The sequence below is a fragment of the Trifolium pratense genome, linkage group LG1 (assembly GCF_020283565.1).
Source record: "Trifolium pratense cultivar HEN17-A07 linkage group LG1, ARS_RC_1.1, whole genome shotgun sequence".
Taxonomy (NCBI): domain Eukaryota; kingdom Viridiplantae; phylum Streptophyta; class Magnoliopsida; order Fabales; family Fabaceae; genus Trifolium; species Trifolium pratense.
The window spans coordinates 22,467,385-22,492,203 of record NC_060059.1 but is presented as its reverse complement, the minus strand read 5'-3'; the positions used below and the strand labels follow the sequence as shown (position 1 = coordinate 22,492,203).

Below are 24,819 nucleotides of genomic sequence, written 5' to 3'. Positions count from 1 at the left end.
ATTTTAGGAATTGTTTATCTCTAGTTTATCCAGTGTTGCTTATGTTGATTGCTTTCAGATTTTCATTAATGTGCCATGGTATTTCAACATGTTGTATTCAGGGTTCAGCTCATTTGTGATCTCTATGGAAGCGGAAGGAAATGCTTCAGAAACACTTTACAAAGTAAGTTTAATACATTAATGATATTCATATCAACTCTTGCTTATAAAAGGAATTCAAAATTGCTCTGAAATTTTGATATGGTAAACAAGTAACCTTGTAATCAGCTTTAGTAAAAAAAAAACCCTTGTAATCAACTTAGTTTGTTTGTTAGATATATGTGGCTGCTGGTTTTGCTCTAAGTGTTGATCAATTTTTTCAGATGCTCATTTTCATGCCATGAATAGGTATTACATTAATCATGGAAGATTAAGAATGGTCTCCCGAAACCATCTTATGAGTTAGCTGTTAAAGGAGGAGACAAAGTTAAGCATACAAATGGAAGGAATCGAGGTTACATGTATAAATTTGTAACTTTATGGTTTATATTAACTCTACTATTATGGAATGATTTTAGTATATATAAGTATAATTTATGCTATTAGGTGTATGGTACTCTATTATTATAGTATGATGATTTTAGTGTAGAAGTATAATTTTGTAACTTTATGTTATTAATGGATGATTTTGGATTAAATAAATTTTGGTGTATGGTACTCGAGAAACAATAGTAAAAGAAAAAAAAATTAATAGAATTTAAATCGGGTGTGATATGAACAGATTTAAAATGACGTTTCTTAAATCGGTTGAGCTGATTTAATTTTGGATTTTAAATCGGATCAAATAGATTTAAAAACTTCCAATGACTTTTTTAACATTTTTTAAATCGGACAAACGGATTTAATAAACTCTTTGAAATCGGGCAACCCGATTTAATAAATTCTTTTAAATCGGTTTGAAACCCGATTTAAAAACTAAAAACTTACTAAATCGATGGAATTTAAATCGGTCCCAGACCCGATTTAAAAAGCCTTCCAGAACCGATTTAATAAGTATTTTTTGCACTAGTGAAAGCAAAAACGTTATTACATAATTTGATTTTGATTTTGATGTGATTTGATTTTTATATATAATAATAATAACGTTATTGTTGGGATTGATTGCAATGTAAGTCCCACATTGCTAATGAAGAAAAAAAAAAGGTCAAATAAATTATATTGAAGAAGTCCCACATCGCTTAGAATGGTGAAACAATGAGGGAATCAAGGCTATATAATGGACCTAAGTTGTTTGTTTATAATTGCACCAGTCAGTAGCACTTTAAGCTTATATCTGACTTTTTGGTTTTTCTTTTGTACTCTTGTATTAGAGGGTTGAGAGATGTAGTTAGGTATTTGCTTTGGAAAGTGTGGGTGTATTGGGGGCCAAGGGAAGGTTGAGGGTAGTCTATGTGTTGTAACAATTTTCACATAGTGTTTATTCTCTGGTTGTCGGTTTTGACAACAGCCGTGGTTTTTTCTCCGGTTTTGGAGTTTCCACGTTATATTCTTGTGTTGTTGATTGCGTTCATTTATTTTCTCTATGCCGGTTTTTCCCAAAAACTGGTATCAGAGCTTTTGGTTTGATTCAGGAGGAGGGAGTTGCTAGAGAAAATTGACGTTTGGCTTGTGGGAAATCAAGTCAAGGATATGGTGATGCAATTTGGGTTACACAAGGTCAGCCTGGAGAGGCGGTGGTAATAATACTCAACATCAGTCTGAAGAGGCGGTGATAAGAATACTCGGGTTACGTCTGAAACAACAACTTATTATGATGCGGAGGTGCTAGTGGAAGTTGGGAATCGGTGGAGTGTTGAGTCATGGACTTTGGAAGCTCCTATCACATATGTTTGAAGAAGAAATACTTTTGAATCCCTAGAGCTAGTTGAAGGTGGAGTTGTTCATCTCGGTGACGGAAAGCTTGTAAGGTTCAAGGTATGGGTGAGTTTCTTTTAACATAATGCGAGGTATTTTCTTGAACTTTGATGCATAGATAGTAGGTAGATTACTTGTTAGATAGTTCTACTATTATTGGTTATGCATCTGTTACTAGTGGTGATTCTCATGTTTTGGTTAAGTTGTGGATCTTCGGGTGGGTACTTGTTAGTGACATGAGTTTAGTTGGACTAGTGAAACAAGGTTTACTAGGTGATGTAACTAAACTGGAATTGTTGGAGCCTAACAATGGCCTGAGGTGGTTTCACAAATGTTTGAAGTTGTTCAAGTGACACATGGGCATCAGTTGACATGGATGCAAGGTGTGTGATGATAGCGTGCGGGCATTGGTTGGCATTGATGCAAGGTACGCAGTTATCTCGATGGCTGATGAACTTCCAGAGAAAGCCAACATGGAAGTTGCACCATAAATTGTCAGCGAGGTTTCGAGATGAAATTCTTGGGATGACTTGGTCCCAAGTGAAGAAAAATCTTGGGATGGTTTAGTTTCAAGTGAAGAAAATTCTTGGGATGGTTTAGTTCCAAGTGGAGTGTACTCTTTATGGTGGAGTATGATAATTTAATTTGTCGGTATAGACAATGAGAATTATGATTGTCGGTGAAGACAATGATTGTCGGTATAGACAATGGAAGAAGAAGATAATGATTGTCGGTGTAGACAATGAAGATTGAAGGCCATTACAATCAAGGTGGAGATTGTTGGGATTGATTGCAATGTAAGTCCCACATTGCTAATGAAGAAAAAAAAAAGTCAAAGAAATTATATTGAAGAAGTCCCACATCGCTTAGAATGGTGAAACAATGAGGGAATCAAGGCTATATAATGGACCTAAGTTCTTTGTTTATAATTGCACCAGTCAGTAGCACTTTAAGCTTATATCTGACTTTTTGGTTTTTCTCTTGTACTCTTGTATTAGAGGGTTGAGATATGTAGTTAGGTATTTGCTTTGGAAAGTGTGGGTGTATTGGGGGCCAAGGGAAGGTTGAGGGTAGTCTATGTGTTGTAACAATTTTCACATAGTGTTTATTCTCTGGTTGTCGGTTTTGACAACGACCGTGGTTTTTTCTCCGGTTTTGGAGTTTCCACGTTATATTTTTGTGTTGTTGATTGCGTTCATTTATTTTCTCTATGCCGGTTTTTCCCAACAGTTGTTACATAATTTGATTTTGACGTGATTTGATTTTTATATATAATAATAATAATAATAATAATAATAATAATAATAATAATAATAGACAAATGCTAACGAGTGCCCCCAGACAATCTTTAAGACCTTAAACTATAAATTTTTATAGAATTTTTATTGAAGTTTATAAAATCAACTTATTGAAAATTATAGTATTTAACTTTTTGAATAAATTTTTTCTTTAAATGAAATACTTAAAAAGTGTCTCGGCATACGAGAACACGCGTTAGCAAGACCCTAATAATAATAATAATAATAAAAAATAAATCTTGAGACAGTATGAGAGAGAGAGAGAGGGCAGCGCTGCACCTAGGGCAAGACTAGGGCGGCCGTTCCGGTCACCGCCTTCACCGGAAGTAAGGCAGAAAAGGAGGGGTGCTTCGGATGATAGAGGAGAATGGACCGAGGTGAGACGGCAACGTCGGAAAGAGTCTCGACATGACAGAGAAGAGCATGACAGACATAGACAAATCAGCGATCGCTATTCTAGATCGCCTCTCAAACCTGGACGTGATATTCCTCATGACCGACATCACAGCTCCAGCCACCACGATCGCGATCGTTCTCGTCTTGGAAGGAGCAGATAACGTTACTTCAGAGAGTGTGGCGCGGTTCATTGATCAGGACTTAGGAATTGTTCGCGATCCTCATCTATTTATTATCAATCTAGTCCACGACGTGTTTCTCTCTATGAACGGCGGCGGAAATCTTCCATGGATGGGCGATGGATATCGACAGAGGGTAGGAGATCGTCGGTTCATCGCAGCGTTAACAGGAGGGAGGACGAGGAGAGGCTGGATTGTGATCGGAGGAGGGAAGGAGTTTTGCATCATGATCACAGGAGAAGGGATGATTCTCATCGTGATAGCAGGAGGATGGACTATGATAGGCATGACGAAGGTGTGAATTATGGTGGAGGAGCGAAGCTTCACGCAATCAACAATGGTGGAGTTCAGTTAGGTGATGGAAGCGGTGGGAATAAGCAGGAGGTGTATGATAAGGGTGCAATCCTGTGTGGTAGAGAAAACAAGCAGCATGAAAGGGAAGGTGAAATCCTAGGGTCAGATCTTAAGCGGTATGTTTCTTTTTATTTTACAATTTTTCCAGCGCAAATGTCGAATTTTTACCTTAGAAAGGGATTTGAAGTATGTGGTATGCTGGAGGATGTGTATGTTGCAAAAAAAAGAAATAGATATGGTCAACCCTATGGTTTCGTCAAATTTTCTAATGTTAAAAATGTGACAAAATTAACGAATGCCCTCAACGATGTCTGGTTTGGTTATTTTCGCGTTAAAGCTAGTGTAGCCATGTTTGAACGCAACATTTCTGGGGCGAGAAGGAACCCGGAGAGGCTAAGGGATGGACTGGGACAAGGTGATGATATGCAGTTGTCGAAAGAGGGGAAGCAAGACTCGTTGAGGCATGCAACACCCACATGATGCGTCGAAAGCAACAAGTTGCCGAGGCGAAATACTAATTGTGTTGAGGCTTCTGCTCCAAGGGAGGAGAAGGAACGCAATGACCTCCCGGAAGGTGTGCAGGTGGGGGAAATAGTTATCAAGCTAGGGCAAGGAAGGAGGATTTAGTCAAAAAGCCAGACTCAACAAAGGTGGTTGCGAAGACTTCGAATATGGTTGAGCAGCTAGCTGATCCTATTAAGGAGCGTAAAGTCTTTTTGCGAAGTTATCAAACAACGCCCGATGATATTCAGTGGGCTCTTAATGGGGTAGTGGCTACAATCGTTAATGGTGAGGCGATTCCTGTGGTGCAGAACAGAATAATGGACGCAGGTTTTAACGATCTGGTTCTCGTACCAATGGGTGCTGATAAGGTTTTTGTTCGTAGCACAGAGAATGTCGATTCTAATTCTATAATCAACAATGCTAAGGAGTTCTTCAAACTTGTTTTTTCGAGTTGGATGCGTTGGAAAATGAGACATCACCTTACAGGAGAGGTGATTGGGTTCGTTTGTACGGCGTTCCTCTTCATGCTTGGAATGAGCATTTCTTTCGGTTGTGCGTTTTTGAATGTGGAGGGTTTCTCCGAACAGATTGATGTTCAGTTGATAAGAACAGACTTGATTTCGCGCGGGTTCTGATTACTACACCCGAACTCGACATAATCAAAAGAAGCGTGACTGTTTTGGTGGACGGACTTCAAGTGGAGATTAAGATTGTGGAGGAGTGGGGTTACGCTATGGGAGAGGATTCTTGTCTCTTCGAGGAGGAGAGTGAGTCAGAGGTATCTCAAGCTGACTGCGGAGAGGGTCAAGTGGATCCGGAGGTCAACCGCAATGTTGACATGTTTATTAATCAATTTAAGGAAGGAATGGAGGAGGAGGACCATATTGAACCTCAATGTATGCGGGTTGAAGAGCCCCTAGATAAGTTTGATGCTAATCCAGGTCTTAAGGGGGCCGGGACCCCATCAGTCTTGAGGATGGGCTCTCATGAAGCGTTAGGAGATCAGGTTGGTCAGGTAGAGGTGTCTTCCCCATCGGTGGATTCCCAGGTTCGTCCTTCTATTCAGCCGTTTATTAGTAAGCGTACTAATTCTTGCCCGCCGGAGGCGAGGCGTTCTGTTATATCAGGACCTTGGAGTTTGGAATGGTTACAGGACCAGAATCATAGGGATGCGGGAGTGATTTTTTCAGCAAGTAGGAAAAGTAAAAAGGTGAGTCAACAAGGACCGAGGTTTAAGAAGCAAGGGGAGCATGATCTGAGGAGAAGGAAAGCAGGAGGATTGCTTCGTCATCCTGTTCATAGCCTAAAAAAAGTAGCCAGGTTGCCAAGCAAAGAACGATGTGAGGTGTTAAAGGTTCTAAAGAAGAGTGTACGCCGGCGTAGGGGCGGGGATGAGATTAATCGATCTTGCACCATGAGTTGTCAAGCTTCCTCTGGAGATTCATCCTCATCGGGTTCTGTTAATACCGATTGGAAGAATTGGGTGGCGGTTCATGGTAATGACCAAATGGCGGTAGATGATGTGTGGGGGATAGAGAAAGCTATCGGGGTTAAGTTTAAGGGAGACAATGTGAACATGTTCAATATACTGTCAAGGGCGAGCAATGGCAAGAAGGCGAATTCAGGACAGATGGTTGGGGCGGGGGGGACCAGGAAGGATAATGGGTGCTAGTGGTGCGGTTCTTGATTGGAAGGGGGGGGGGGGAGTGTGTTTTGATGAAGATTATTTCTTGGAATATTAGAGGGTTGGGAACCCTTGAGAAGAGGAAGGAAGTGCGTAAGATGGTGGGGGACTTGAAACCCTTTATTTTCTGTATCCAGGAGACGAAGCTGTAAAATTGCGATTTTTTTCTTTGCACGACTCTCTGGGGTAGCTCTTCATATGGGTTTTCTTACTGTCCATCGGTTGGGGCATCAGGAGGGCTTTTAACTTTGTGGGATTCTTCTGAGGTGGAGATGTGGTCGACTGAGAGCCGAGAGCATGTTATGTGGTGTCATGGTCGGTTTTCTAGGACAGGGGAAGAGTTTTATGTGGCAAATGTCTATGCACCTTGTGATGATGGGGCTAAGCAAGGGTTGTGGGAATCTCTTTGGGTGCGGCTCCAATCGCTGATGGGGAAGAGGGTATGCGTTTGTGGAGATTTTAATGCGGTCAAACACATTGATGAAAGACTATCGGTTAGGGAGGGGTACCGCTCTTCGGACATTAATCCTTTTAATCGATTTATTGAAGATAATACGTTGATTGACCTTCCATTAATTGGACGTAAGTTTACTTGGTTCAAAGGGGATGATCTCTCAATGAGCCGTCTTGACAGGTTTCTTCTCTCCGAGGAGTGGTGCTTGGACTGTCCTAATTGTAAGCAAGTGGCCAACTTGAGGGGTTTGTTTGATCACTGTCCTCTGGTCTTGTCCGCGAACGAGGAAGATTGGGGGCCAAGACCGTCGAGGATGCTTAAGTGCTGGAAGGATATTCCCGGTTATAACAAGTTTGTCAGAGAAAAGTGGAATTCGCTTCAGGTCGATGGATGGGGTTGTTATGTGATCAAGGAAAAACTTAAGATGATTAAGGTGGCTCTGAAAGAATGGCATATGGCTCATGTCCAAAATCTTCCTAGTCGTATTGATAATTTGAAGGTTAGGCTTTCTGCCCTAGATGAGAAGGGGGAAGAAGACGCTCTTTCTGAGGCGGAGTTATCTGAGCTTCATGGGGTTTCGTATGATATTCACTCGCTTTCTAGATTGCATGCCAGCATTAGTTGGCAACAATCTCGCTCGTTGTGGCTCAAGGAAGGAGATGCTAACTCTAAGTATTTTCATTCGGTTTTGGCGAGTCGTTGTCGAAGGAATGCTATGTCTGTTATTCAGGTTGAGGGTGTCACAGTGAAGGGTGTGATTCCTATTAAGCAGGCTGTGTTTTCACATTTTGAGTCTCACTTTAAGGCTCATAATGTGGAGAGGCCTGGAGTTGATGACCTTCAGTTTAAGAGGTTGGACTCGGCGGAGACTGGTGGTTTAATCAAACCTTTCACGGAGGCAGAGGTTGTAACGACCCAATTTTCAAATTATTATTTTTTTTATGTGTTAAAATATTTTATTTAACTTGGCATTTTAATTAAGTTAATAACTAGAGTTATTTAACGAGTACTTTAGTTATTAAGCGAGTAGAGTGAGTTAATGTGATATTGGGCCAAGCCAATTGGGCTTGAGGCCCAATGGGCCTTGTGTGAGGTGTGTGGGGCGCCCATATGGCCATGAAGGAAAGGGAGAAACATTTCATTTTTCTCATAGTTTTGTGTTCTTGAGAGAGAGTTGGAGAGTTGGGAGCTAGGGCAAGAAGAAAAGGGAGAGATTCAAGATCATTCTTCGAGTTTTCTTCGAATCTAGGTATGAGAGTAGATTTCATTATCGTGGGTGATAAGAGAAAGGGGAGAATGTCGATTTCTCCGTACCCGAACTTTCTCCACCCCATTTTCGTTTTGGTTTGAGAGAGTTAATCTTCGAGAAAGTGAAACCCAATGTTAATAACATGTTCAATATACTTCTACCATGTGGTGTGAGCGAAATCATGGGTTAAATAATGAGAATTTGTATGTTTTGAGTGATTATATGTGTTCTTGAGCTTTTAGACTCATAAATGGTAAATCCTTGCTTTTTCGATGTTAATGATGTGGATCGGAGAATCAATCCGTCCTTTTCTGCTTATATATGTGTTATATACATGAAAACAAACATATTTGGGGTTTATAACATGAAAAATGGGATTTTTGGGTGATTTTGAGTGGAAAATCGTATTCTGAAACTCAAGAACAGATGTTCTTCTGGTATGGTTCGCTAAGCGACCAGAAGCTTCGCTAAGCGACCACGCTCGCTAGCAGCTCGCCAGTTGAGGTTTTGGTCTGTTTGGGTTCGCCACCTGGTCGCCAGCTGCTCGCTAAGTGACCAGCTGCTCGCTACCTGCTCGCGAAGCGACCATGCTCGCCAGCTGCTCGCCAAATGGAATTTAGCACTGTTTCTGTTCGCCAGTTGCTGGCTAAGCGAACAGCTCTGTGACAGGATTATTTTGCTGATGTTTTCTTTAGTGGAATTATGCACTTATAACATGTAATTATGGTATTCTAACATACAATTTGGTGCTTTTAGCTATGATTAATTGTATGTTGATGAGATATGATAAAGGAAGTGATTAATGAAGAATATTAGGATAATTGTTTATTCTAATAATGAAGAATGTTGGACATTATTCCACATTGTAAAGGAAGAAGCTTAATGCTATTAATTGTGAGAGGATTCATGAAACATATACATGCATTCATGAATTAAATAGGATATTGGATATTCCAATAAAGAAGTATATCAGATTATATTTATCCGATAAAGAAGGATATTAGAGGTGAGATACTCTAATAAAGAAGATGGTACCACATGCATTAGAAATGTCTAGGGTGACATTCATGAAGTTGAAGCATTAGAGTTGCATTAGGCTACGTGTGCATTTTATGATAAATGATATGTGACACATGTTTGGCTATTGTGGTATTTGAGAATTGATACTTGATAGTTGGTATTTGATTATGTGTTTTTGAGAACTTCTAATTGGATTATAGATGTGAATATATGTATATGTATATTTGTGAGGCATGCTTATGTTATTGAAGAAGTGTTTAAGTATCGATTTACTTGCACTTGTATTTTGATTATGTGATCTAACTCTCATGTTTTGTGTTATGTGCTGGACTGTTGGGGGTTCAGATTCTCAGGTTGAGGATCCAGCTCAGAGTTAGAGGCGTTGCTCGTGCTTAGAGTAGCACACTTTTTGGTGAGGAGTTTAGCTTAGACTACTCCTTTAGATATTTGTATATCTTTTGATGGGTTGTATAGAATTGCTCTGATTAGGTGTTTACCGTGTCGAGTTATTCGCTTGGATTGTATTAAGCCCGTGATGGCATATTTAACTTTGCTAATCCTATCTTTTGGGTTGTAAACATAATATCCTTTGTTGATATGGCCTAGAGCCTAAGGATATTGTGTGAACAATTATGATTATTGTATGATATACATTATGATAATTATCCACTTTTAATTCCGCTGTGCTAGCATGATTTTAATTATGCCGTGGTTCGTATTATAACATGTGACGCCTGAATTTTCTTAAGTGTTTTATTTATTTATATTTAATAAATGCGCGATAAGGGGTTTGGGTGTTACAGAGGTGAAGCTAGCGGTGTGGGACTGCGATAGTTATAAAAGTCCAGGCCCTGATGGAATTAATTTTGGTTTTATTAAAGATTTCTGGGCTGAGCTTCGGGGCGATGTTATGCGCTTTCTTTCTGACTTCCATCGGAATGGAAAATTGACTAAAGGTATCAACTCAACTTTCATTGCTCTGATCCCCAAAACGGATAGTCCTCAAAGGTTGACCGACTTTCGGCCCATTTCACTTGTCGGAAGTCTCTATAAAATCCTGGCGAAGGTTTTAGCAAATAGGTTGCGTCAAGTGATTGGTAGTGTTATCTTCGAGGCTCAGACAACGTTTGTGAAGAACAGACAAATCCTTGATGGTATTCTCATTGCTAATGAGGTGGTGGATGAGGCAAGAAAGTCTAAGAAGGATCTATTGTTGTTCAAGGTAGATTTTGAGAAAGCTTATGATTCGGTGGACTGGGTTATCTAGATGATGTTATGGGGAGAATGTCTTTTCCAACTTTGTGGAGGAAGTGGATTAGAGAGTGTGTTAGTACGGCTACGACTTCAGTGCTAGTTAATGGTAGTCCGACTGATGAATTCTCCTTTCAGCGAGGTCTTCGGCAGGGTAATCCGTTTTCTCCTTTCCTTTTTCTTTTGGCGGCTGAGGGTCTTAATGTGCTTATGGAAGCTATGGTAGAGCGTAATTTGTTTGCGGGATACAGTATTGGTGGACATGGGTCGGTTTCGGTGTCGCATCTTCAATTTGCTGATGATACCCTCTTGATGGGGGTGAAAAGTTGGGCAAATGTTCGGGCTTTGCGGGCTGTTTTGGTACTTTTTGAGACTATGTCGGGATTGAAGGTTAATTTTAATAAAAGTATGTTGATTGGCGTTAATATTCCTGAGTTCTGGTTATGCGAAGCTGCGTCTACTCTGTGTTGTAAAGTGGGAAAGATTCCTTTCCTTTATCTGGGTCTTCAGATTGGGGGTGATCCGTGACGTTTGGTGTTTTGGGAACCGATGTTGAATCGTATAAAGAATAGATTGTCTGGGTGGAAGAGTCGCTTCTTGTCTTTTGGTGGCCGTCTGGTCCTGTTAAAGTCTGTCTTGACCTCTTTGCCTGTCTATGCTCTTTCTTTCTTCAAAGCTCCCTCAGGTATTATTTCCTCTATTGAATCTCTTTTCATTAAATTTTTTTGGGGGGGGGGTTGTGAGGATTCTAGGAAAATCTCTTGGGTTAGTTGGAAATCCATATGTTTGCGTAAGGAGTATGGAGGTTTGGGGGTTAGACAGTTGCGTGAGTTCAACCTAGCGTTGCTGGGAAAGTGGTGTTGGAGGATGCTGGTGGACAAAGACGGGTTGTGGTTTAGAGTGCTGGTAGCGCGGTATGGGGTTGAGGGAGGTAGACTTCGGGTGGGAGGTCAGAGAGGGTCGGTGTGGTGGAGGGAGATAACGCGTATTAGGGAGGGTGTTGGTGAGGTAGGAGGAAGTTGGTTTGGGGAGCATGTCTTGAGGAGGGTGGGGGATGGATCAGATACACTTTTTTGGACCGACCCATGGTTGGACGGGATTTCGTTGAGGGAGCGGTTTGGGCGACTTTTTGAGTTGGCTGAGACCAAATCTCGTTCGGTTGCAGAGATGTTTGCGTTAGGTTGGGGGGAAGATGGGGAGGCGTGGGAGTGGCGGAGGCAGTTGAGAGCGTGGGAGGAGGAGATGTTGGGGGAGTGTCAGTTTTTACTTCTTGACATTTCTTTGCAGGATCAGACTATGGATAGGTGGCAGTGGCGCCCAGACCCTGGCACAGGTTATACTGTTGGGGGAGCTTACCCGCTTCTGACTTCTCAGGATTCAGTTACTATGGATGATGCGGAAAACCTTATATGGCACTCCCAGGTTCCTTTGAAGGTTTCCATCTTTGTGTGGCGTTTGTTGCGGGACAGGTTGCCTACGAGATTAAACCTGGTCACTCGCGGTGTTTTGTCTCTTCCAGCTGCCACTTGTGTGTTCGGATGTGGAGCGGCTGAGTCGGCCCATCATTTATTTCTCTCCTGTAGCATTGCTGGATCTCTTTGGGATTTAGTTCGCGCGTGGATTGACATTTCTTTGGTGGATTTCACTACTATGCGTGATCATTTTGTCCAGTTGACGGCATCAACAGGTGGATCACGAGCACGACGGTCCTTTTTGCAGCTTATTTGGCTTGTCTGTGTTTGGGTGATGTGGATGGAGAGGAATCATCGTTTGTTCAAAGGCTCAACAGGCACACCTCATCTTATGTTGGACAAGATCAAGCTTTTCTCTTTTAGGTGATTGAAGACGACGAGTTTCATGTTAGCTTCAAACTACTATAGTTGGTGGTCTAGTCCTTTGTTGTGTTTGGACCTTGTATGATTTGCTTGTTTTGTATCTTTGTGACTCTTTTGTAAACTTCCGCAGTCTACCTCGGCACGTCTTGTGCTGGGGAGGCTGTTTGTGTTAATATATATCATTTTGGCTTCTTAAAAAAAAAAATAATAATAATAATAATAATGATGCATGGGAGATGTCAAAAATAAATAAATTATATAATGCATGGTAGACAATTGTTGCCCCAGTATATGAATTGCCAATGAAACCAATTAATTAAATTAGCTATATTCTCTATATTTGGCGCCACTCAATTAACGGTTGAGAATTCTCAATTGAAGAAACTGATCCATCATCACCACTCAACATTATCTGGTTGTTACAATCAAAACAAACTTCTAATTCTTCCAAAAGCCACATCTTCCCATCCCCTTCACCCTCTTCCATGTTCCAGCTTTCCGGCAAATACTCGTTGCCGGAAAATCAGATCGCGGAAGAGGTGTCCTATTACAAATTGTGAGGCAGGTCATGGATGACAATGATGAATGCAATGATGAAAATGGAAACAACAATAATAATTACATCCCTTTAGATTTAATTGAAAATCTAAAAAACCTCACCAATAAGCAGCAAGATGATCATGATGATGATCATGATTGTGATCAAGAATTGGTTAGTGATAATGAAGGGATTGGGTTTGGAACACAAAATCCTATTGAGATTAAGCTCAAGATAAAGAAATCATTGCTGGAGTTTCGTTGCAAACTCGAGGACGCGATTCTTGGAAACTATTTGTTAAGTGAAGATGAAAAAGGAGAGAAATTTGCAATGTCAACGGAAAATCTTAGAGAAATTACTTTATGGGGCGTTCCTTTGTTACCAAGCAAAGCACATGAAGGTACTGATATTATTTTGAGGAAATTCTTAAAGGCTAAAGATTACAAAGTCAATGATGCATTTGAAATGTTACAAAAGACTATGGTTTGGAGAATTAAAAATAATATTGATAAGATTCTTGATGAAGATTTGGGTTCTGATTTTGATAATGTCGGATTTTTGAATAGTCGAGACAAAGAAGGTCGTCCGGTTTGTTACCATGTTTACGAGGTTTTTAAAGATAAAGTTTTGTATAAGAAAACATTCGGAAATCAACAGAAATGTGACTTGTTTTTTAGATGGAGGATTCAGTTGATGGAAACTGCTGTTAAAAGGTTGTGTTTTAGAGGTGGGGCTGATGGAATTATTCAGGTTTATGATTTGAAGAATGCACCTATTCAAGGAATGAAAGAGCTTAACTCAATCAACAAAAAGACTCTAATGTTGTTTCAATCCTATTACCCCGAGATCATCTACAAAAATGTTAGTATTTACGTATTTGAGTTTATCTACCATAAACATACACTTATAGTTTATATGACTTATGACATGTTCGTAAGCTGTTTTCAGCTTATTTCCATAGGCTCGTCAAGATAGCTAATGAGAACATCTTATAGTTTATATGAAAACAATTTAGCTTTATTTTGTATTTTGTTATAGAAATAACTTAGGCATAACCACTTATATAATAAGTGCTTATGCAATCAATAAGTTCTTAATTTTGACCTTTTTATTTTTCTTGTATGTATGCAGATTGTAGTAAATGCACCATTTTGGTTCTACACATCACAAGTGCTATTCTCAAGGTTTATGAGCCAGAGAAATAAAAGTAAGTTCATCTTTGCAAGACCACAAAGGGTCACACCAATTCTCCTCAAGTGAGTGTGCTTAAAACTAAAGTTTTCCATTTTGTAAATTTTATTTATTCAACTATATAGTTAACATCATATGACATGTCACAGGTTCATAGCTCCAGAACATCTTCCAGCTGAATATGGTGGTCTAAGGAGGAATAATGACCAAGATTTTACTCCTGATGATAAGGTTTTAGAGCATAAAGTCAGAGCAAATTCTGTTTCTAGAATTGAACTTCCAGTCCATGAGGTAGGTGCTTAATATGAAATTTTGATATTATTTTATATTTGTTTCAAATTGAATGCATTATTTACCATATAGTTTTGTGATTTATTTAGATTAAACATACAATTTTGTCCTTGAAATTAACAATTTCGACATTTCTACCAGTTGAGCTAGGATTTATGAACATTTTTGTATCATCTTAGCCCCCTACATTATCAATATTTCAAAGTGATCCCTAAAATTGCAAAATGTTAAGCAAGTTCGCTACTCTATCTAGATCTATTATTAAATTTATCACTGATATTACCAACTTAATGCTATTCTAGTCCCTACAAATTCAACGAAGGGACGAATTTGATTAAAATTTTGCAATTTCAAATATCATTTTCAAACATCGATAACGTAAGAGACAAATTGATACAATCCTACTATTTCAAAGACCAATTTAAATATTTACTCTATTTATTTACCATGTTGAATTTTTCTTTGTTCTAATTTGATTTTATGATGTTTCTAGACTGGAGTGACAATAATGTGGGACATAACTGTTGTTGGATGGGATGTGTCTTACAAAGAAGAGTTCATTCCAGATGATGAAGGCTCATACACAGTATTACTACAAAACCAAAATACTGTTGGTGAGAGTACCAGAAACTCTTTTTACATCAATGAACCAGGGAGAATATTATTAACAATTGAAAATGGGAATTTCAAGAGGAAGAAAATGTACTATAGATCAAAAACTAGAGTCACTGTTCCCATGTTCATTTTGCTATCATAACAAATGGTTTTTTTTGTTCCACTTGATTTGATGAGATTGTACATTCTTTTGCACTCAGTAGGCCAGAAACTACCACCTTGAAACTGCTAAAGATTCATGAGGTAGTTCATGATGGCTACAATTGATATATTCACGTGTTTTAAATGTTTTTTGTTTTTAAACATGTGAACCTCAAAGCTATGAATATTGAATGGAAATTTTTTTGTTATAGCTATAGTTGTCTGGTTCAAGTGTTCAACTGCAATGAGTTTTATTCTAGGTTTAAACTTCAAGTAGCTGTAACACCACATACCGATCGAGACACGCAGCCTGACCACCTTTGTCAGGAAGATTTTCGATATAAGGAGGTGGTCGAATCCTTTGTCGAACCATCGGCTATGATACCATTGTTGGGTCATGAGGGGGTCAGGAGATCATCACATTGAACCTTGAACAACTACATAAGTAAGTTGAACGCCACTTCTTAACCCAAAATCTTAGAGTGTGTTTGGTTGGGGGAATTCTAAAAATTCAAGGATTTTAAATACTAGGCAATTCAATTGATTCAATTGAATTCCCTTGATTTTCAAATTCCATTGTTTGATAAAGTGGTGAAATTTCATCAATTGTAAAATTCTTTGTTTAGGTAATGTAATTGAATTTCCTTTATTTAATTTTATTTATCTTAATATAATAATTATAATAAAAAGCTCGGCTTAAACCCTAATATCGGCAGAAAAATCTAAAATCTTCGCTAAACACTAAAATCAAAACAAAATCCTAAAATCGACTATTCATTTGGTTGCTTTGATCATAAAAACAATCCTAAAATTCAAAGACAATCATCATCATCATCATCATCATCATCATCACTACTTTTTCATATAAAATTTGTATAAGTTTCTTTGAATCAAATTATACTCTATTACATATTAGTCCATGTGAATTCGATACTCTTTTTTATTACAATGATATACTCGTGTACTTGCGAGTGTATTAGGTAACAAATGAGTACCAACCCTAACTTTTGGAACTACAAATTGAGATAATTGATGAATCAATAATTGCTTTAGACATATTGAATTATGGAATTGAGATGATTGGAATTACTGTACGATCATTACCTAAGACATTAAAGTATTGTTATAATCGAAAAGGGTTCTTAGTCAGGGAAGCAATCTATAATATACATAAAAGATTATAGATTGGGAAACCCTAATTCAAAACCCTAATGGATTGACCAATTAGCAATAGACATCTATAAGCTTAGCAAATCACATTCATCCACTAATTATTTGCCAAATATCTTGTGTGGACCACTCTCCTAAAGTAGTATTCCAAAACAATTGGCTGATATGATGGCTGGTTTATTTGATGGTTTATCCAAACAATTGGCTGGGTTTGACATTTCATCTAGACAAATGAGATCTGACACATACAAGCTTCTATTCATTCAGTAATGGTAACAAATGGAACACATGCATTGAGGCCCACATAGGTATATATTTCTCTCTGTCAGATTTTTTTTATCAAATTCTTTCTCTCTCTTCTCTCTTCTCTCTCATGCGCTTTCTCACTCTCTTCTCTCTTTTCTCTCTGATTCCGGCCGCCACCCGGCCACCGCCACCGCCACCGGAAAACCCCAAATCAAACCCAATTCAACTCACCCAAAAACCTCTTTCACGCAAAACTTCTTCCTCCTCTCAGATGGGCCGAAAATCATCAACCCCAACCCCCAAATTTCAATTCCTCAAATTTTGTTCTTTGAAATTGTCGATGAAATTGGGTATTTGGATGTCAATAAACTCAGGTTACTGAATTAATCTCATCTCTCTTCCATTTTCTTTATTCGCTGAATTGCTCCATCTTTATCACTTTTCAATTTATTTTTTTTTTTTTGAATTTTTTGTTTTGGGTTATCAAACTGATTTCAGGATCTCTACAGAGAAGGAAATTCTATCATGGGCTCTGAAGGTTCACAAATTCGGGTTTGGTTTGGTAAGTTCTCATCTCAGTAGAAACATTGTCAGAATGAATATCAAAAGAATTTGGAAGAAACATAGTTGTTGTGTTGGAATTGAAATGAAATTCATTAGAATTCATATCAAATGTTTTTCCAGTTTGGTTAAACCAATTATGATTATGATTGTTTGAATCATTTGGTAAACAATCATTTTCAGTGTTTGAATAACTCATCTGAATTGGAAAATTTCCCATCAGATCTTGAGAATTTGTATTGTGATTGTGATGATGATGAGGAGTAGTACTAATGAACCTGTCAATGAAAAAATCTTTGTTGCAAGAACCTTCAATTTCTAATGCATATTCTTTTGGTGATGTTCTTTGCTCATAATTAGAAGCTGCATCTGATTTTGAACTTTCTGATTTCAAAAGATTCAATTCATTTGATGATAATAATAACTCTGCTGCTTTTTCTTGACTCTTTGCATTTGAATTTTCTTCTCCATTATTATTCTCAATATCAGATAATGGTTTATGAGTTACAGGATCTATACCTTTTTGCCTCAGTTTCTTCTTCAAACAAGAATTCCATACATTTTCATCCATTTTTAAAACTTAAATTGTTCATTATTGGGGTTTATTGTTCATCATGATGATTTTGTTGTTTCTTTAAATGCAGAGATTTTGTTGATTTCGAAAGTTGGATCCTTTACTGCTCGAAAAAGTCAGACAAACCGTGTAAGAGCTTAATTGTTTTGCTAATGATAATTATTTTCATGTTTCTTCATCGAAGTGTAGTTTCAAATCATATCATTTATGAATTTTGCTTATTTATCTTTGTACTACAAATCTATTTTTGTATCAATTTGTTGTTAAGGAGGAATCCAATATACTAATGTATACTAGATGGAGAATTACTTGAATGAGATTATAACTCTTGCATTGCTTCAATAGAAATAGAAGGTGAGATAGAAGAAGAAGTGGTTTATTACATTTACATTCATGTTTTCATAGCCTTTTTGTATAATTCTTTAAACATTTTCTAATATAATGATGATTAGAGTGATATAAACAAATATGTTAGTTTTGCATCACCACACCAAACAACTTTTTTTATATTTCTTTCAAAACATGCCTTATTAGTGCAAAGATATGATAAATATTAGTTTATGTGTATTTAGTGGTATAGTTATTATATGATTTTCGGTTACTTGAATAATAACCATTAGTTCTCTTCTCTTCTTAGGGGGCAAGGACACAATATCCTATTTTTTATTTGATGGTTATTAGATTAAAGTGATTTTTGTACCATTACCCAGCATATCATGTTTGGTCACTCATTATAAAGGTTTAATCTTTTTTTAGGCATTAATCAATTTAATCTTATAACCTATAAATTCATTTATCTCTTGAAGTATTCATGTTGAGTTTATATCAAGCCTTAAAGAATGAAGTATCATGAAATTTTTGGAAGCTGAAGATATATGTTTCTTAATTATGAAATTTTTGAATTTTAATGTTTGGACAGGAAGGTGAAGGTGAAAACATGGAGGCAGAAGAAGATGCCCTGATTGGATTCTGGAGTGCATTTGGTTGGTTGGATGGAATGACTGTTTTCATTGCTTTGTTGTCTGAATATGTGGTGGATACAATTGAGGTAATTCTACAAAAATGTTTAGATCTATTTGGAATTCTTTTTTATAAACAGCTTAGTTAATCACTTATTGAATAAGTGTTTATCATATATATATATATATATATATATATATATATATATATATATATATATATATATATATATATATATATATATATATATATATATATATATATATATATATATATATATATATATATATATATATATATATATAAGCAACCTATGACTATATGAGCCTATTTGGATTTGATGTAGAAGAGTTTAATTACCGGTATAAGCCCTTGTAAGTGCGATAACATTAATACTCTTTCATATCCATTTATGCATATAAAAACTATTTTAGAAGGTTTTTTATCATATGTTATAAGAGGTAGTATTTCTTCTTGCATCTCTTACAATATGATCCTCATAAGAGGCAAGAGTGAAAATTAGATAAATTAGAAGTGAAAGTGAGTTTTGAGTTTTCATGTTTTGCTCAAGTAAGAGAGTTTGGACTGTGCATGAATATACATATAAAAGCAATTGTTTACCTTAAATCAAGTGATTTCACTTCCTGTTGAACATTGATAGAAACAATTAAATAAATGTGTGGTTCACTTTGATCCATGACTTAAAAAACAACAACAGATATTCATGATTTATGTATACAATTGTAAACGCAGAGATTCAAGAAACCTATTTCGAGAGGAAGTACCAGTTTCCTGGAATGGTAAAGCTTTCATTTTTAATATCTTTTGTTGAAATAAGTGATATTTATTATGATTGTTTATTTGTTTGTATTCATAGTGTTGTATATAACAATGAGTTTTAAATCAAGGTTTTAAGAAGTGATTGCGGTAAAGGTCGCGGTTGCGTTATTACCTTTGCTATTGCCGTCATTGGAACCAAGGTTTGAACATCTTTCTTTGTTGTTATGATCCCTGTCCATATTCATGATCCATTTGATTTAGGAAAGGAAGTTGCTTTTGGTCTGACAGATTAAAAGGAAGCATCATCCCATAACATTCCTAAGATGTTCCATAATCTTATATATTGGTTAAAATTTTAAATTTCAATTCTTCATATTTTGATATTGCATGTTTGAAATCTTCCATGAAATTGTGTCTTATTATTGTTTAAATCACTTTCTTATTCATTTTTTTTTCTTCTCTAAATTGCAGATCACCTTCTATTATTGTTTAAATCTAATACAGAACCCTGGAGGAAAGAAGATGTATATGTATCTTTATGTTCATGTGCCTGCAACAATGATCTCTTTGAGTAAGTTTGTTGTAGCATGTGTATAGAATACTATGCTTTTGTCTATGTTTTTGCAACATGTGTTTGTGTATACTATGTTTCTCTAAATTTTACACCATTTGAATTGTCTAAATTTGGACTCAATTGCTGGTATATATGTCCTTGATGATCAATATTTTTTGAAATTATCAAGTGATTTTAAAGCAGATCCAAATAAGGGCCGTGAAATATTCACATGTCATTTAAATTATCAAGTTGTATTTTTGTTGTTCTTGCAAGGTTGGATATGATTTTCCTTAATCCAATTGTTTTTTATAACAAGAAGGTTGGATATGATTTTTGTCCTGTTAATCTTTTATCTGCTATTTACAGGTTAGTTTGCGATGACCGAACCTTCAGAGGTCGTTTACGTTTGAAACGTAGGGTACGAAATATCTGAGGTACTCTCCTGCCTCTGAATAAGATGTCATCTGGTGCTCTAGAGTTCAAAATTAAAAAATATATATGCATTCCCATACATAATATTGTGCTTAGGATGTAGGTAGAAGGATTTATCTTCTGATTTATTTGACTGCACCTGAATATGTCTGGTCTTGGTGATTTTTAGTTGCTGATCTAGCACTGATAATTTGTTGACCTTTTGAATTTAGTCAGTTATGAAGTCTAAACAGATAATAAGATAGGAAAAACTTAGGATTTATGTTCTCCCTTCAGTAGTGTTTTGATAGTCAAGCTTAGATGTACTAATTCTTATATACTGGTGGATTTCAATTTATGCAGCAAACACATCATGAGGATTTCAATTTGCCTGAAGAATCCTGCCATGGTTTTCTTCCTGAACTGCTGCATATTTAGAATGATCAAATGAATCATTGGCTTATGTAGAGACAAAAATAATGTATAGGAAAAAAAAATCAGAGGTAGTAGAAGCATACAAGAAATATGTAGCAGATATAAGTGATTTGGGACTCATCATCAAATCTAAAAGTAAGAAGACGTTGTTGCATAATGAATCTCGGTTAGATCTCTTATTAGTATTGTTATTATATTATACGCTGCAATTGTTATATTATTAGGCAGTTAAGGAAGTTGTGTTATTTAGATGGTTACTGAATAAATCGGAAAGGAGAGACCCAATACTCTAAAATGCACTTTCGTTTTTATAGTGAATGAGCAAACTAGCATCACAGCAAGATCTCAAGTCCAAATAAGGTATTGGAGTTGAGAGGAAACATAATGGTCTTAGATTTTGATTGGATCTCCAAAGAAGACTTTGTCTTTTTAATTTGGTTCTATATTGAAGTTAAATGCTCATTTTGAAAGATTTTCATTTACTTTCTTTACAACAGATATTTTTGAGGACACTGTACCATTTGCAACATGTATGCATTTTAAAACTCTCATTTTTGTTTTCAATTTCACTTAAGTTTTGTTATGTGGCTACAAAATTCGATTTTGAGTGAATTTAATTTGTAAAGTTGTTCTTACTTGAAAGTTGAAAGTAGACCAAATTCCAAGTGTTGCAGCATAAGCTGACAGGCGGCTAAGCATGCACATGCATCAGTTGTGCAGTCACCACTAGATGACGATGCTTTAACACGATGGCAGCGGGATGTAGGCCATGATGATGCAGGGCAGCAGGATGCAGGCCATCAAAAAGACTCACCTAATGTTGCTGACTCCAAGTATTCATATGGTGTGATCAGCTTGAAGCAGTTGAAAGAAGTTTTGTAAGTAATGTGCAGAGAAAGCCATTAAATTTATAATATTTCATTACCATTGTTTATTGTATAGAAACAAGGTTTCAGACTATTTTTTCTTAGAAATAAGATTTTTACTTAATTGGCACATATATGCTTAGAATGAAATAAAATGATACATTATGTTTGCATCTTTGGATACTAAGGCTTTGGTGTTGATTTGTATGCTACAAGTGGCCCTCTTATGAGATTTGTATTTGGAGATGACAGTGTATTGCAAGCATGGAAGAATATAAGTGTATTTGATGATTTCGTTTGTAATGTTATATGTACTTAATGTTACATGAATTAGGATGTATTTTTGGTTCATTTGTAGTGTTTGTAATTTCACTCTAAATTTCATTCAAACTGAAATATAGGTTGTATTTTGAGTAATTTTTAACAAGTTATGTATAGTTAGTACTATCTTGACACCAATGCAGCTTACCCTTTAGTGGTTTAGAAAGAGTTATAAAATTAGTTGAAATAGAAAATGGATTCTTATGATTTTTGTTGATTGTTGTATTGATTTTCTGCAGGGTGCTTGCTATGAAGCCTTAAGCAATTTTCAAGTTGGAGATATGCATTAGTTTTATTGGAATTTTGTCACTTTTGCCAAAGCACAGATTGTGGTGGCTTTGCTGGTGTTGAGAAAATGTGAGGAATGGGAGATGCTATAGTTTTTTTTTTTTTTTTTTTTGCATCATGCTGGTGTATTGACCAGTTTATTGATTTGGTTTTTAAGTTTATTTACTCTTTCGGATGTATCGATTATACAATGTACTTCTCTATCCTATTATCAATGATTATATGAATGATTTTTAATGTCATCATCTTAACGTACTACTCATGAGAAATTTAAATTAAGTGTACTCTTAGACAAAAATTTAATTTTATAGATGTCACGAGTCTTGAAAGCTTTACTATAAAATTTTGTGTGATGCTTCACTTGATTCGTTTTATTATGGCGGACACAAGGCTTCTTATCAAGCCGAACATCACTTCATGTAGGCCTTTGTTACTTAACCCTATCGTTATTATTTTGTTTGTATAATTTGGACTTTGATTTCACTTCTTCAAACTATCGTTTGATTATCTAATCATTGTGTTCAAATTGCTCAATGATGTAGCCTTAGAAAGTTTATAATCAATTTTGTATGCTCTTTTATTTTATGCTTGATTTCTCAAATAACTACTTAGCCCGTTTAATTCCTCCAAACCCGTAGGTTTTAAACTGTTTGATCTTAATCGAGCGGCTGCATATGACAGACTATATAAATACGAGAAAGTTTTGACTGCACAAGAACGTGATCCCCGATAAAGGTGGGCAATTAGATTCTGCGGTAGAAATCAGTAATCAACAAGAGGAATGATATTTTGACACAAATATTTTTATTTACCATGATCTACAACATCCATGATTGACATATAAATGGTGTTCCTTGATCAAGGAGCATATGAGCTACAAGGATCAAGGAGCCATGGTTAAGGGATCCCTCCGAGTATCGATATAGATTCGTAATTTTTGTATCCTTTTTTTTGTGATAATTTTGTATCCTTCTAATAGTGAGGTTTATAATTTATGCGCGCTGCTAGAGTTTCTTAAATTTTGCGCTTTAGGTCAGCCTCTAATAGAGTGTTTCTTAATCTCTCCTCTAATAGAGTGTTTCTTAATCTCTGCGCCATATAGAGTTTCATGATACTACGCCATTTTAGCATTCACATAGATTCGTAATTTTTATGTCTTCTTGATACGACAAAGGTTTGTAATTTCTGCGCGTCGCGAATATGATTTTTTAGTTTTCGCGCCACAAGTATCCACAATGGTTCGTAATTTTTTTGTGCTTACAATATAGACATTTATGATCTATGCGCGCCACTTATAGAATTTCTTTTAATAGAGAGATGAGATTTATAATTTTTATTCGACACAAGTATCCACAATGGTTCGTAATTTTTGTATCATTCTAATAGAGTTTCTTAATTTTTGTGCTTTAGGTCATCTTCTAATTGAGAGTTTCTTAATCTCTGCGTCATATAAGTTTCATGATACTTCGATATTTGAACATTCACATAGATTCGTAATTTTTATGCGTTCCTGATACAAAAGTTTGTAATTTCTGCATGCCGCTTATCTAAATTTTTAGTTTTCGCGACATAATTATCAACGATGGTTCGTACTTTTTTTGTGCTAACCTATCATAATTTGTGCTTTATTACACTACATGATATATCCATATTGCACCATATCCTTTACATCCATGATTGATATATAAATGATGCTTTCCCGAAGTAATTTTCGTATGCTTATGACTAGCTTCCTCGGCTCATAGCATCCATGATTGATATATAAATGATACTCCCACTAAGGAATTTCCATATGCTTATGACTAGCTTCCTTGGCTCATAGCAACCATGATTGGTATATAAATCATGTTCCGCCGAACCCGTGCAACGCACGGGCAGCCGTCTAATTATAACATATGACCGCAATTACCAAATTGTGATAAGGAAGTGATTCGAATGATCTAATCCTCTTTAATCTTCAATATATGCTCAGCACATCCCCTCCTTAGTTCGACATAATTGTTTATTCGGATTTGAAACAATCGCCATGGACCTGAATTTAATTTATTAGTTGATGATAATTCACTTGCAATATTATTTCATCAACCACGTTCTTTATTGATTTTGTTTATGTATATTGAATTTTAAATTATTATAAAATCAAAATGAGCAAATATATATATATATATATATATATATATATATATATATATATATATATATATATATATATATAGGGGTTTTCTAACTTAGACCCTAGTTAGGTCTAAGTTAGCAAGGTGCACCTTTTCAATTGGACCAAAATACCAATTTTTTTAATTTTTGAAAGAATAGAGCAACAGGGGCATTTCTGTAATTTTACACCAACAGTACACGCGCCCCACCTTCTGAAACCATTAATAGATGCGGATCCAGTGTCGCGCGCGTACCGAAGGACCATGGTTACAGACCGTTGATTTCCATCAGACAGCCAAGATCTGATCTCATCAAGACTGTCTGATCAATCAGACAGCCCAGATCATCCTGATCCATCAGATTCCAGCGCCTGCGACACACTGGATTACAACCTGGAGAGAGAAAAATTTGCTTTTTAAAAGTAGGACACGTGTCACAAAATGGTTGGCTGGGCGTGATTTTTGTTCATTTAATACTTTGAACTCAATTATTTCGTTGTAAATTAATTTTTTATTTTTTTATTTTTATACCAAAATTCATAATTTTTTTTTGTCTACAAATAGAGACTTGGTTCGTTTGATTTGGACACCAAAAAAAAAAACGC

The 24,819-nt window shown here is 36.4% G+C and overlaps 2 protein-coding genes and 1 long non-coding RNA gene across 29 annotated transcripts; all 3 read left to right on the top strand.

Moving 5' to 3' along the window:
• Nucleotides 1–81: 81 nt before the first annotated feature.
• Nucleotides 82–715, top strand: LOC123903082. Its single transcript, XR_006807820.1, has 2 exons — nt 82–163; nt 363–715. It is a non-coding gene; the product is annotated as an uncharacterized LOC123903082 (long non-coding RNA).
• An 11,791-nt stretch (nt 716–12,506) lies between these two features.
• LOC123924752 (patellin-4-like) lies at nt 12,507–15,104 on the top strand. Its single transcript, XM_045977722.1, has 4 exons — nt 12,507–13,516; nt 13,787–13,911; nt 13,996–14,137; nt 14,631–15,104. Exons 1-4 carry the CDS (start codon nt 12,686–12,688, stop codon nt 14,892–14,894), a joined length of 1,362 nt encoding a protein of 453 aa, XP_045833678.1. The 5' UTR covers nt 12,507–12,685; the 3' UTR covers nt 14,895–15,104.
• A 1,319-nt stretch (nt 15,105–16,423) lies between these two features.
• Nucleotides 16,424–22,306, top strand: LOC123922218 (vacuolar cation/proton exchanger 3-like). 27 transcript variants are annotated; one of them, XR_006814230.1, is made up of 11 exons: nt 16,425–16,683; nt 16,808–16,871; nt 17,515–17,573; nt 18,364–18,492; nt 19,313–19,384; nt 19,656–19,755; nt 20,107–20,174; nt 20,515–20,721; nt 21,084–21,116; nt 21,261–21,464; nt 22,013–22,306. XR_006814230.1 is itself a non-coding variant. In XM_045975013.1 (7 exons), exons 2-7 carry the CDS (start codon nt 16,835–16,837, stop codon nt 20,109–20,111), a joined length of 402 nt encoding a protein of 133 aa, XP_045830969.1. In that variant the 5' UTR covers nt 16,424–16,683; nt 16,808–16,834; the 3' UTR covers nt 20,112–20,175. The 27 variants fall into 27 exon arrangements, 1 of the variants encoding a protein (XP_045830969.1); XR_006814228.1 differs by having other exon boundaries at nt 21,253–21,464; XR_006814224.1 differs by having other exon boundaries at nt 21,230–21,464.
• The last annotated feature ends 2,513 nt before the right edge of the window (nt 22,307–24,819 follow it).

Coding starts and splice junctions, on each gene's coding strand:
- LOC123924752 (XM_045977722.1), top strand. CDS start 12,686: ATGGATGACAATGATGAATGCAATGATGAAAATGGAAACAACAATAAT. Junction 13,517..13,786: donor CCGAGATCATCTACAAAAAT/GTTAGTATTTAC, acceptor GTATGTATGCAG/ATTGTAGTAAATGCACCATT. Junction 13,912..13,995: donor GTCACACCAATTCTCCTCAA/GTGAGTGTGCTT, acceptor GACATGTCACAG/GTTCATAGCTCCAGAACATC.
- LOC123922218 (XM_045975013.1), top strand. CDS start 16,835: ATGGGCTCTGAAGGTTCACAAATTCGGGTTTGGTTTG. Junction 16,872..17,514: donor ACAAATTCGGGTTTGGTTTG/GTAAGTTCTCAT, acceptor CTTTAAATGCAG/AGATTTTGTTGATTTCGAAA. Junction 17,574..18,363: donor GAAAAAGTCAGACAAACCGT/GTAAGAGCTTAA, acceptor ATGTTTGGACAG/GAAGGTGAAGGTGAAAACAT.